Source organism: Dendrobium catenatum, unplaced genomic scaffold (assembly GCF_001605985.2).
Source record: "Dendrobium catenatum unplaced genomic scaffold, ASM160598v2 fragScaff_scaffold_798, whole genome shotgun sequence".
In the NCBI taxonomy this organism is placed as follows: Eukaryota; Viridiplantae; Streptophyta; class Magnoliopsida; order Asparagales; family Orchidaceae; genus Dendrobium; species Dendrobium catenatum.
In genome coordinates, this window is record NW_021319260.1 from 27560 (window position 1) to 41417 (window position 13858).

At 35.4% G+C, this 13858-nt stretch overlaps 2 protein-coding genes across 2 annotated transcripts; one reads left to right on the top strand and one right to left on the bottom strand.

The window, feature by feature from the left end:
• Positions 1 to 3280: 3280 nt before the first annotated feature.
• LOC110099194 (chlorophyll a-b binding protein of LHCII type 1-like) lies at positions 3281 to 4298 on the bottom strand. The gene has a single exon (XM_020826276.2). It carries the CDS (start codon positions 4244 to 4246, stop codon positions 3413 to 3415), a length of 834 nt encoding a protein of 277 aa, XP_020681935.1. The 5' UTR covers positions 4247 to 4298; the 3' UTR covers positions 3281 to 3412.
• Positions 4299 to 12339: 8041 nt separating this feature from the next.
• On the top strand, positions 12340 to 13337 carry LOC110099193 (chlorophyll a-b binding protein of LHCII type 1). The gene has a single exon (XM_020826275.2). The coding sequence runs from the start codon at positions 12390 to 12392 to the stop codon at positions 13212 to 13214; it is 825 nt and encodes a 274-aa protein (XP_020681934.1). The 5' UTR covers positions 12340 to 12389; the 3' UTR covers positions 13215 to 13337.
• The last annotated feature ends 521 nt before the right edge of the window (positions 13338 to 13858 follow it).

Here is a 13858-nt window from a genome sequence, read left to right on the forward strand (position 1 = left end):
ACTTCCTCTGCTAGATCTGACGTGGTAAGCTTTTTAATTCAGTATTTTCAAGGAATATATAACCCTACTGCTCCTCCGAATACGTCTCTTACTACTTTTCCCTAAGGGAACCCTTTGTCTTTGTCTGATGCTACTGATATAACTTCTTTTGTGCTTGATGAAGAAGTTAAACATGCTATTTTATCGGGTAAATTAAATGCTGCTCCAGGTCCGGACGGGTATAATTTTTTTTTCTATAAATCAGCTTGGCACATTATCGGCCCTATGGTTTGTAGGGCTGTTCGCTCATTCTTTCAAAAATGTTATATGCCTATTGGAGTTAAGGCTACTACCTTGGCTATTATACCTAAACATAAAAATGCTACTGATGTCTCTGATTATAGACCTATTGCTTTATGTAATGTGCTTTATAAAATTATTGCTAAGGTTCTAGCTGAAAGAATGAAACCTGTTATGAATATAATAGTCAAGGATAATCAAGCAGGATTTGTCAAATCTAGAGTCTCTACCGACAACATTTTGCTTGCTAATGATATTTTATCTTATGCTGGCAAGAGAAGGGGAAGCAAGTTCTTTTGTGCTAAGTTGGACATCAAAAAGGCTTTTGATTCGGTTAGCCGTGAATTCCTTCTTCAGAGGATGCTGCAGAAAGGTTTTCCTACTCTTTTTGTTAACTGGATTAAAATATGTATCACGGATGTCAATTTTTCTATTCTACTTAATGGGGCTCTAGAGGGCTATTTTTCTTCTTCTGCTGGACTAAGACAGGGTTGCCCCCTTAGTCCATACCTTTTTTGCCTGGTGATGGATGCTTTCTCTAATCTCTTGGAGAATAGGGGTTTTTAGAGGGATTTCCTTTGGAAATTACTCTCTTTCTCAGTTGCTATATGCAAATGACGTTTTAATCTTTGGGAAGGCTTCTTTAGATAACTGTACTTAGAGACTTTGCCCAATCTTCTGGGCTTCATATTAACTATGATAAGAGTGCCATTATGTTTCCCAGGAATCAGAGGAATATGCAGGAGGTCTGTCAAGCTCTTTCCATTCACAACATTGTTAAAAAGATTACTTATCTTGACATCCCTTTATCTTTTTATAGATTAAAAATTGCTGACTATTTGCCCCTAATGGATTCGGTTAACAAGAAAATGAATGGATGGAAGGCCAACCTGCTGTCTTTTGCGGGTAGACTGCAATATATCAAATTTACCATCCAGAACACTATTGCTTATTGGATTAGGGGATCCATTATGCCGAAAACTGTCTACAAATTCATCAAACGTACTAGCTCTAGATTTCTGTTGTTTGGTGATTCTATGTCTATTAAAAAACTGCATATGATGGCTTGGGATAGTATTTGTAAGCCTAAGAACAAAGGTGGTTTGGGCATCCCCTCTATTAATGCTCTCCAATTTGCTTACAATTGCTTTGTGATTTTCAGAATGTACAATGTTTCTTCCCCTTTTTCCAAATGGCTGGTCTGTCTTTACAAATCGCCATGGAAACCCCGTCCAGCCTTTGCTTCCAAATTCTGGAAATTAATATGTAAAACTGCTCTGGATGCCAAGTAATGTTTCAATTTCATCATCTCTCGGTTTGCTCCTATTTCTTTGAAATGGGATCACTGGTGTCATAATCATATCATACTATTACTGAGTTTTTAGGGGGCGTTTTTTAGGGTAATTGTCCTGATATTACCTTGGATGATATTATCTCTGAAACCCAGTGGGATTTTCCAGAGTCTTTTCCGTAGAATATGAGAAATCTTATTGATGGGTTCAATATAAATGCATCGACTGGGAACTGTTTGCTTTGGAAAAATAGCAATTCTTATAAGTTTAAGAACTTTATTGATGAATTTTACTCTGATCTACAGCCCTGTGCCTGGTATAAATTTATCTGGGCGAATAACAGCATCATTAAGCACTCAGTCTTTATGTGGTTGGCTTTAGTTGGTGGTTTAAAAACAGCAGATGCCCTTCTCATCAGAAATATTGTGGTCCCTGACTATTGCAACCTGTGTAATGCTTTTAAAGAAACAGTCTCCCATCTGTTTTTTCAATGCGATTTGCTTTTTCTGTGCTTATTGCTGTAATTTCTGGATTACAAAATTTTCTCTTTAGGCCCACTATTATGTAGGTTTTTTGGTGGATCAAAGGTAAATATAGAGGTAACAAGAAGGTTAAAAACTTCTTTTATATGGTTATTTACTGTGTTATTTATCATATTTGGAAAGAGGGAAATGGCAGAAGATTTGGAAACACTATTCAATGCCATCATACTATGCCTTTGAATGTTAGAAGAAATATTGCTGATAAAATTGCTGGATGGAAACACTATTCAATGCCATCATACTCTGCCTTTGAATGTTAGAAGAAATATTGCTGATAAAATTGCTGGATGGAAGAACTCATTGAATTTTCTAGAGTTACTGTATTAACGGATGCTGTTGGTTGGCTGGTTCTGTTCGGGAATTTGCACTGTCGCTGGAAGCATTTGCTGAAGCCGAACCTGGACAATGATGATACTCCCAAATCTGGTTCCTTTGGAAGGTCTACGGGCAACCAGGAACCTAAGTTATTATCGTGCACATCCATATATTTTTGGAGTCCAGGTTCTAGTTGGCTTGGGAGTTATATTTTTGGTGGGACCTGTTCTTACAGTTTTACTTGTTCTTCTAGAATTTTAGCCAGTTTTGTCTATTTGGCTGTTCATTTTTGGCTGGATTATATGGGTTACATGTACAAGGTCTACAATTTTGTATTTCTTCTTTCTGCAGCTATGGCTGATAGTCTGTAATAGGTTTTATTTTGTTTCTACAGCTTCTTTTTTTGCTGATAAGGTTTTGTTTATTGCTACTGGTCTGTTATGGTAGCAGTTAACCTATTTTATGTATTATTTCCTTATTTAATGGAATGGGCTTAGGCCCCAATTTCCCCAAAATAATAATAATAATAATAATAATAATAAATTTGGGGAAGGTTATTCTTCACCCTTGCATAATGACATATCATCCTTATTGATGTAACATAATTTTGCTAAGTTTCAATAGATCTTAGTAGGGATTCTCTAGCGTTTTAACAAGTTTTCAATGAATTTTTGTAAAAATTTTAATGAAATTTTCTTCGAGGAATGCTCTCTAAAAGTAGGATCAAACAAGAAAATAAAATCCTACAAATGATGAATATCTATCAATTAAATATTTAGATGAATCAAGAAATAAAATAGTCACTTAAATACCTAATGATGCAAATAATGACACTAATTAAAAAGATCAATGTAACATAACAAACAAAAAGAACCAGTTCATTAATGCACAAGATAGATTGATGATAATGATCAACATTGACGACATAAATCAGACCATCAGGTTTACATTGACGAGAACCAATCAAATCTGAAATAAAAATCCTCACTTTCCAGGAACGAAGTTGGTGGCATAGGCCCAAGCATTATTGTTCACCGGGTCAGCGAGGTGGTCTGCCAGGTTTTCCAGAGGTCCCTTGCCGGTGACAATGGCCTGCACGAAAAAACCAAACATAGAGAACATTGCCAGCCTTCCGTTCTTAAGCTCCTTCACCTTCAGCTCAGCAAAGGCTTCTGGATCATCAGCCAAACCCAGCGGGTCAAAGCTATTGCCAGGGTATAGCGGGTCAGTTATCTCGCCCAGAGGCCCGCCCGCAATGCGATACCCCTCAACAGCGCCCATGAGGACAACCTGAACAGCCCATATAGCCAGGATGCTCTGAGCGTGGATCAAGTTCGGGTTGCCCAAATAATCGAGCCCACCCTCGCTGAAGATCTGGGACCCGGCCTTGAACCACACCGCCTCGCCGAACTTGACGCCGTTGCGAGCCAAGAGCTCCGGGAACACGCAGCCCAGTGCGCCCAGCATGGCCCACCGTGAGTGGATTACCTCCAGCTCCCGGTTCTTAGCGAAGGTCTCCGGGTCAGCCGACAAGCCGGCAGTGTCCCAGCCGTAATCGCCGGGGAACTCGCCGGTTAGGTAGGAAGGTGGCTCGCCAGAGAATGGGCCCAAGTACTTGACGCGGTCTGGGCCGTACCACGGGCTGCTAGATGAGGGGCGGAGCTTCCCAGCTGTAGTGCGGGGCCTGCTCGATGTCGTCTTATCCTGCATGGTGATGCGGCCCTCGCCGAAAATGGGAGCGGCGGATGGGGAGGCTTTGACGGCCTTGCCGGCGAGGGAAGGGGATGAGAGCGCCATTGTGGCTGCGGTGGCTGCCATTGTGGGAGCTAGCTGTTGCTGATTGATTTAGGCTTGGAGGGAGAGATGAAGCGGCGGTGGGTATTTGAAGGGAGGAAGAGAGTGGTAAGAGGATTGGTGTGGTTATCTGAAGGAAATCTGGAGCTTTGATTCCATTGGATGAGGGGTTCTGAGGCCGTGGTTTGATTGTAATTAATTATTTGGTTGGCTATCGTACGTCCACAAGCTTTGCGAGATAATTTTTGTGGCTTGGGATTTTTCTTCTTGGATGCGGCTATTTGGGAAGTTTGTTTTATTCTAAGAAAGCTGTGAGCAAATGTCCTTAGGCCATCTGTGATTATTTTTTTCCACCTTTTTGCAAATATGTTGACGCTCAAATGGATAATAAATCAGTTGAAAATTGTAATGCTAATTGTAATGGTTAATCTACTATTTATTTGAAGGTGAATTAATATGCTATAAATCAAATGTTTAAGTATTTTATTTAATTATATATCATTTTAATATTTAAATCGTATCAAAGTATTTTTTTTTAAAGTGTTTTTTTAAATAAATAAATATTTGTAGTATTTTTTACTTTAAAAAGGTATTAACAACATTTTAAGTGATTTAAAATTTTAAACGTTATGTAATTACATATATTCATAAATTTTTGTAGTATTTATGTAAGTCACCTCTTTTTTACAAAAATAAAAATAGTATCAAACCTTTATCCTACTTCGTGGGAACAGGTGCTACATGATTTTTTTTTCTCTATTGTGTATTGTTAAGAGTCAAATTCTAGTTTAAATCTATTAAAAAATTATTACTTCTAATATTTTCTAACCAATTCTTTTTTAGCCTACCCTAACCTTTCTTAACGTAGGCTGAATCAGAAGGCTGATGTTTTATGTGATCAAATAATCTCAGGCATATCTCTCTAATCGTATATGCCACTAAAGCTACTCCAAAATTTTCACATATATAATCATTTAACATTATGTTTATAAGAGTGAAACCACACATCCACCTGAGCATCCTTAACACTTAATTTAATTTTATGCTTTTATTTTAATGGCCATCCTTTTAAAACACAAAATTAACATCTGATTCTTAAGGTTGAATGTTCAACTTTTCAACATTTAGGATTCAGCAGTAAAAAATTTTATATTGTGTGGCAAAAAAATGTTCCTACATGTTATGAATCGAAGTGATTTTATGATTATCAAAGTTTTATAACTTTTTAATCATATAAACAAAAAATAGATCTTTGAATATATAAGTTCCCAACTGGTAAAAACCAAGCAACATGGTAGAAATCTTGGACTTGCATTATGAGTAATGCAGTATTACTTACCAGCATCATTCCTCTTGAAAAATTAGAGGGATAACATTATAAATATGTAAAGTAAGAGGAGAAATTAGTAAACTGATTGTAATCAATTGTGTTGTCTTAAGAATTTTTTTTTTTATTTTTTTTTATTTTTTTTTTTATGAATGAGAGGACTACTATACTGAATCAATTTTCGGTTGATGTTTGTTATGTGTTAGAAAATTTGTGCTAATAAAGTGTGTATTTATTGCCTTAGCTTTGTACAAAGATCTAACATGCACAAATAAAAGTTATGAGAGGCCAAAAAAAATTTTACATGAAAAATTCAAGAGGCATAACTATGAGTGCTGGACCAATTGCAACAATACACTATATAATAGAAGATACAATAATCATACTCTCCTTGTAATTAAAGAAGAAATGATTATACATGGTTGAGTATAATTATCTAATTATTATTATTATAAATATTACAAAAATCACGTATCTACACGCGGAAAGTTAAAACACAATGACTGGATTATATGTTAATAGTTAAAAGATAATAGTTATATGATGGAATTCTGGCGAATGGGGCGGTTATTATTGATAGTAGTCATCGACAGTGATCATATGAAATTACTATTGAGCTCTTTAGCTCTCTCAACACTTATCCTCTTTTTTCCTATATAAAATGAAGCCATCTTTATATCATTTTTTTAAGAGGAGCATTTTAATAAATGTAGTTAAAATCAAAAGCAAACTATTGTATAGTTATATTGATCCCCTTGATTATAGATCATTTATTAAATATCTGAATGTTTAAATCGTGTTAGACTAAAATGATATTAAGCTTCTTAGATTTTTCTCATCAATTTGCTCGATTTGATTATTAGTACTCAAGATATGAAGATCATCATTTGGTCCTTCAATTAATGTTTAGAAGTTTCCAAATATTATTAATTAAAGTATTTGGTTTGCTTCATTTGTAGTCATATCAGATCATTTTGTGGTGTCGATAGCTTCATCTCATCAAGATGTTTAGTTCGATTATAAGCTTGTAGAAATCAAAGCTCTCTTAGTTATTAATTCATTTCTAAAAGTTTTTAGTTCACATATAGAATACAAAGAATCATTGGTGATGTCTTTTTTTGGTCGGAAGGATCATAGTCGGTGGGCAACATAAATTAGAAGGAAATAGTCAACAGGTGATGGAGGTCATAAAGACCATTGTATGATAATGGAGGTCAGAAAGACCGTGTCAGGTAGAAGTCCAACGATGGATAAAAGTCTATCATCATATAGAAGTCTAACGAATGTTCATCGACGGGCAGAAGTTTGGCATCGGGTAGAAGCCCGACAGAATTCCAGTGATGGGCAGAAGTCCGACGTTTAGCAGGAATCCGGAGAAGAGCACAAGTCCGGCGTTGGGTAGAAGTCTGTTAATGGACAAAAGTTTGGAATCAAATAAAAGTCAGACGAAATTCTGGTGACGGTCAGAGGTCTGGCGTCTGGTAGAAGTCCAGCATCGGGTATAAATCTAACGACGAACGGAGGTTTGGCGTCTGGTAGAAGTCCAGAGTTAGGTAGGAATCTGGTGATGAGTGGTGGTCCGACATCGGGTAGAAGTCTGACGTTAGTAGGCGGCCGGACAGAACTCCAGCGTCAGATAAGATTTAGGCAGACCAGCGTCGATAGGTTGACGGGTGGAAGTTTGGCGGTGGTCGAGGAAGAGTTTGGTGACAAGAGAGTTTTCCTCCTTCTCTTTCTTTTCTTCCTTCTCTTCTCGCTTCATTGTTTAATTCCAGCGTCAGTTGGTGATCGTGCAGAAGTTCGACATCGGTCGGCTGCCGGGTGAAAGTCTGGCAGTGGTCGAGGAGAAGTCTCTTCCTTTCTCTTCCTTGCTTTCTTCTTTTCTCTTCTTGCTTGGGCCTCTTTCTTCCCCCTTTGGGGGTTCCTCTCTATGAGAAATGAATGATCTATTTATAGTTTTATGAGAGTGGCATGACCAATAAATAGCATGAAGATCAATGGTAATTAAATTGTGAGTTGTTTGAATGATTGTCCGATGTTGAATCCTTTGATCATAGATCATTTATTGGGAATGATATTAAAATTCGGCGATCTTGGGCTTGTTGGATTCATCTCCTTGATCCGCTCGATTTGACTATAAGCACATCATATTGTTTAGTAATACAAATTATAGTTTGAACCATCCAAATGTGCTTCGGGTCTTTCATTTAGACTCATTTGGGCTCGGATTGAGTCAAATTCTGTGTTGTTGGGTTCGTATTTCCAAGACGTTCTGTTCGACTATAAGTTTGCTGAAATCGGAGTTTAGATGGTATCTAATTTAATTTTTAAAGTTTCCAACTTGATTTTTACCTCGAGATCCGTGCCCGACCAAGATAATATTTTGATGATATATCAATGCTTATTCTATAAAATGATCAATTTTTCTTCCTAATTTTATCATAAACTTATTTGAAACTACGTTCCCAATAGACATTCTCAATAAATACTTGTTCTTTTCTACAATTTGACGGTTTCTGTTTAAGTTATGTCTATATTCCTCAAAAATGACATCCAAATTATATGAGTGTACACCTAAGTTGACATTATAAAATTTACCCATAATACGATCTAATGACACGCACATCAAAAAAATATAATAAACAAGAAATTGTGCGAGGAAATCTTAAACATAAAATTTAAACTTAAAAAAACTAAACTAACTAAATTAAAACTTAAAAAGAAAAATTAATGATTAATTATATCCTTTTTATTTTAAATAAAAAATCTAAATTATTCATAATTTTATTATATCAAGCTAAATGTATTCTTTAACATTTAATTATCCATTAGATCGTTAGGATGATGTTAAAAACCACACTAACTATGACACACTAAATGAAGTGTCAGAAAGCATTAATATAAATGCTTATATATATAAAATTATGTGAGTTTATATTTCTAATTTTCTGTTCTATTTAAATATCTCTATTTGTTATTATTCTTTATGCTTATTTATTTTCAATTGTCTCAGCTTCTAATCATTCTTTTCATTTCTTCAACTTGCCCCGTCCAGCTTCCTGCAACTGTAGTCCCGTCCAGAGTTACCGTTTGGCGGTCTGATCGCGAGCAGTGAGCTTAACCGTCCAGAGACGCTAGCAGAGATCTGATCGCGAGCAGCGACCAGATGTTGGTAGGTATTCTGACTGTAGGCGAGCAAGGTATTCCCGTGAATGAGGAAATTCGGCGGGAAGATATACACCGTGAGGTCCCATAGAAACGGAGTGGTATAAGTGATGCCAAGTATCAGTTTTGGGTGGTATAAGAGTAATATTAAACTTTGAGGTGTTAGATATGTAAATGGTTAGAAATATAGTGGTATGTATGTAAATTTCCCTATATTTTATAATAAATAAGACGTGATGGCTTAAGTTATTTATGTAATATACTTTTAAATTAAAATTTATTTTTCATGACACTCATTTATATTGTTTTTTAATTACCATTTCATATGTCTCTGACATCTCAGATAGTTTGCGGATAAAAGCTTATCTTGAATGCTTCATTTTTATATAATGCTGGTGCACCAAAGCTAATGTGTATCTTTTCGAAGCATTCAAATAAGCATGCGTCTATTTCAATCTAATGTGCACCTTATCCTTTACATACTAAATAAATGAGATATTTCTCCCAAATATAAAATATTAAAATAAAGGGCATGTGCATAAAAATAATATTGGAACAAAAAAAATGTTATATTTAAAACAAATATGTTTATTTAGTGAATTTCCTTATTTTTTTGCTTAAAACTCTAATACATCATTTAAAATCATGAAAATTCCTATTTAATATTACATAATTTCTTATGTAAAATATTCGCTTGAGATGCCGAAGAGCTTTGTGTTTTTTGTTATGATAGATGATACCAATTTTTTTCAAAATTTATTTGAGGTGATGATGGACCTCAAAATATTTCTCATTAATTTTCTAAACAAAATTATCCTAAATCATCATCATAGCGAGAGTATATATGTTGTAATTGCAAATACTTATATATATATATTTTATCCTTAATGATGATGGAGTAAAATTATCATTATTTGACACTTACAATCTAATATTATATATGGTTGTGCCTAAATTAGCCTAGGACAGGATAATATATTCAAATTATTATCTACCAATAATCAACATATTTTTAGATTGACTTACGAAAAGTATATGAATAGATTTATGTTTAATTTTTGATTACTTTGCCCTTGAACCTTTCGGAGAGAAATCTTTGAATTTTGAGATGGATTCCTAGTCATTAGGGCACTTCTCCATTTGCTAATAATCTCACTTAATGAAAATTTTAATAAAAGACCTTAATTATTTTTGTCGAATTCCTTTGTTGATGACATGGTTAACCAAATTCTTTTAGTGACTTAATGATATCATTTGCTAATGCTCTAATAATCCTCCTCATTGCTGCTTGATTGAAATTCTCCACATTGATGGGCAACTAATTAACCTCTTTCACCATTGTTATATTGATCTCCTTTGTTGCTGACCACATAACCTAGTTTCTTTTATGCTTAGCTACTTTCTCTATCAAATCTTGCTCATCCTTCATCACCTAATTAACTCACGCTCATCCCACCTTCTATTTTTGATTGATTCTAATTATTTTGCCAACCATACGCAAAATGGCTTCTTACCATTTTGGGCTTCATTGCATACCCAACTCCGATGTATCTAGACATTCATTCTTCATATATATCCCACCTATCCGACCTTTATCAAGCAAACAATTCTTAGCTTTCTAACATTAGTCACTTAACGCTAAATTTACATTAATTATATGGACATCAGAAATTTAGCCTCATTGATTTGAAGATTGATATATCTTCGAAAAAATTGTTGGATCAGCATGATTGTCGAGGCGACATGTGAACTAAAAATCTTTAGAATTGAATTCATAACTAACAGAGCTATGATTTCAACAACCTTATAATCGAACTAAACATCTTGATGAGATGAATCAATCAACATCAGAAATGATTTTGATTATTGTGCAGATGAAGCAAGTCAAACACTTAAATAATATTTGGAAACTTCTGAACATTAAGTGAAGGATCAAACGGTCTCTAAATCTTGTGTACTTATAATCAAATCGAGCAAATTGACGAGAAGAATCTAACAAGCTTAAAATCATTTTATTATAACATCATTAAGACATTCAAATATTTAATAAATGATCTATAATCAAGAGGATCAATATAAACTATACAATGGATTGCTTTGGATTTTAGCCATATTTATTAAAATGCTCCTCTAAAAAAAAAGACTATAAATATAGCTTAAATTTATATAGAGAAAAAGGGGACGAGTGTTCAGAGAGCCAAAGAGCTCAATATCAATTTTAGATGATCAATGCCGATTACCACTATCAAAAATAAACTCTACATTCGACCCGAAATCCATCACATGACTATTTTCTTTTAACTATTAACATATAATCTAGTCATTGTGTTTTAACTTTTTGCATGTAGATACCTGATTTCTGTAATATTTATAATGAGAATTAGATAATTATACTCAACTATGTATAATTATATCTTCTTCAATTGTGAGGAGAGGATGATTCTTGTATCTTCTATTATATAGCATATTATTGCAATTGGTCCATGTCTCATAATTCCCCATCTTAGATTTTTTATGTAAAAATTTTTTTGGCCTTCACAACTTTTATCTGTGTATGTTAGGTCTTTATATAAAGCTATAACAATAAATACACACTTTATTGCAACAAATTTTCTAAAATATAACAAAGAACAACCAAAACTGATTCATTATAGTAGTCATCTCTATCATCAAAAAAAAATCTTAATACAACACAATTGGTTTCACTCTTATAAACTTAATGTTAAATATTAATGAGTAAATACATGAAAGATTGGAGTAGCTTCAGTGAAAGATAAGATTTGAGAGATTCGTCTGGGATGATTTGGTCACATAAAATGAGCTTTCTTATTTGGTCTATGCTAAGAAAAGCTGAGGTAGATAAAAAAGTAATTGATTAGAAAATATTAAAAATGAAAAAAATTTAGATTTAAATGAGAATTTGTCTCTCAACAAAACACAATAGAGAAAAATAATTCTTATAGCCGACCACACGCACTAAAATAAATATGAGATATTGTTGTTGTTTTTATAAAAAGAGGAACTTACACCTATACTATATATATATATATATATATATATATATATACTTACATAACGTTCAAATTTTTAAATCACTTAAAAATGTCATTAATACCTTTTTAAAGTAATAATACTACTAATATTTATTTATTTAAAAAGACACATTTAAAAAAAAATCTTTGATACGATTTAAGTATTAAAATGACATATAATTAAATAAAATATTTAAGCATTTGATTTATATAGCTTATTAATTCCCCTTTAAATATTTATTAGATTAACCATTACAATTTCACTACAACGGATTTATTATCCATTTGAGCGTCAACGTATTTGCAAATAGGTGGAAAAAAAATAATCACAGATGGCTTACGGACATTTGCTCTCAGCTTTTCTTTGAATAAACCAAACTTCCCAAATAGCCGCATCCAAGAAGAAAAATCCCAAGCCACAAAAATTATCTCGCAAAGCTGGTGGACGTACGATAGCCAGCCAAATAAATAATTACAATCAAACCACGGCCTCAGAACCCCTCATCCAATGGAATCAAAGCTCCAGATTTCCTTTAGATAGCCACACCAATCCTCTTACCACTCTCTTCCTCCCTTCAAATACCCACCGCCGCTGCATCTCTCCCTCCAAGCCTAAATCAATTAGCAACAGCTAGCTCCCAGAATGGCAGCCACAATGGCGCTCTCATCCCCTTCCCTCGCCGGCAAGGCCGTCAAAGCCTCTCCATCCGCCGCTCCCATTTTCGGCGAGGGCCGCATCACCATGCAGAATAAGACGACATCGAGCAGGCCCCGCACTACAGCTGGCAAGCTCCGCCCCTCTTCTAGCAGCCCGTGGTACGGCCCAGACCGCGTCAAGTACTTGGGCCCATTCTCCGGCGAGCCACCTTCCTACCTAACCGGCGAGTTCCCCGGCGATTACGGCTGGGACACTGCCGGCTTGTCGGCCGACCCGGAGACCTTCGCTAAGAACCGGGAGCTGGAGGTAATCCACTCACGGTGGGCCATGCTGGGCGCACTGGGCTGCGTGTTCCCGGAGCTCTTGGCTCGCAACGGCGTCAAGTTCGGCGAGGCGGTGTGGTTCAAGGCCGGGTCCCAGATCTTCAGCGAGGGTGGGCTCGATTATTTGGGCAACCCGAACTTGATCCACGCTCAGAGCATCCTGGCTATATGGGCTGTTCAGGTTGTCCTCATGGGCGCTGTTGAGGGCTATCGCATTGCGGGAGGGCCTCTGGGCGAGATCACTGACCCGCTATACCCTGGCAACAGCTTTGACCCGCTGGGTTTGGCTGATGATCCAGAGGCCTTTGCTGAGCTGAAGGTGAAGGAGCTTAAGAACGGAAGGCTTGCAATGTTCTCTATGTTTGGATTTTTCGTGCAGGCCATTGTGACCGGCAAGGGACCTCTGGAGAACCTGGCCGACCACCTTGCTGACCCGGTGAACAATAATGCTTGGGCCTATGCCACCAACTTCGTTCCTGGAAAGTGAGGATTTTGATGTCAGATTTGATTTGGTCGACTGATTTATGTCGTCAATGTAAAATTGATGGTTTGGATGGAGAGTTTGTATTATGTGCGCTGTCGATCAATATTTGTACTCTTATTTTTTTTTGCTTGGTGTGTACATCTCTTCTATTACGTTATTTTGATCTTCTTAAGCGTCATTATTTGAATCATTAGTTACTTAAGAGTCAACTTTATTTCGGACAAATTAATAATATTTTAAAAATAAATATGAAATAAAAAATTTGAAAGAGGTATGGTTGATGCAAGCTAGGAGTGTAAGTGAGCCGAGCCATTTCGATCTCTTACTTGTTTATGGGCTCGCGAGCCGAGTTTGTCGAGCTAATGAGTCGAGTTCGAGCTTGATGAGGATCGGCTCATGGGCTTGCGAGCTGACTTGAATAATTATTAATATTTTTTAATAATTTATTTTATTTATTAAATTTAAATATTTAAGAATAATTAAAATAAATGTTTAAAATAATTAATAATATAAAGATAAATTAATATTTAACCATTAAAATTACTAATAAATAATAAATGTTTAAAATATTTAATAAAAATTTAAAAATTAAAAATAATTAAAAATATTTAAAAATTCCGCCGAGCCGGCTCGAGCTCATTTACAAT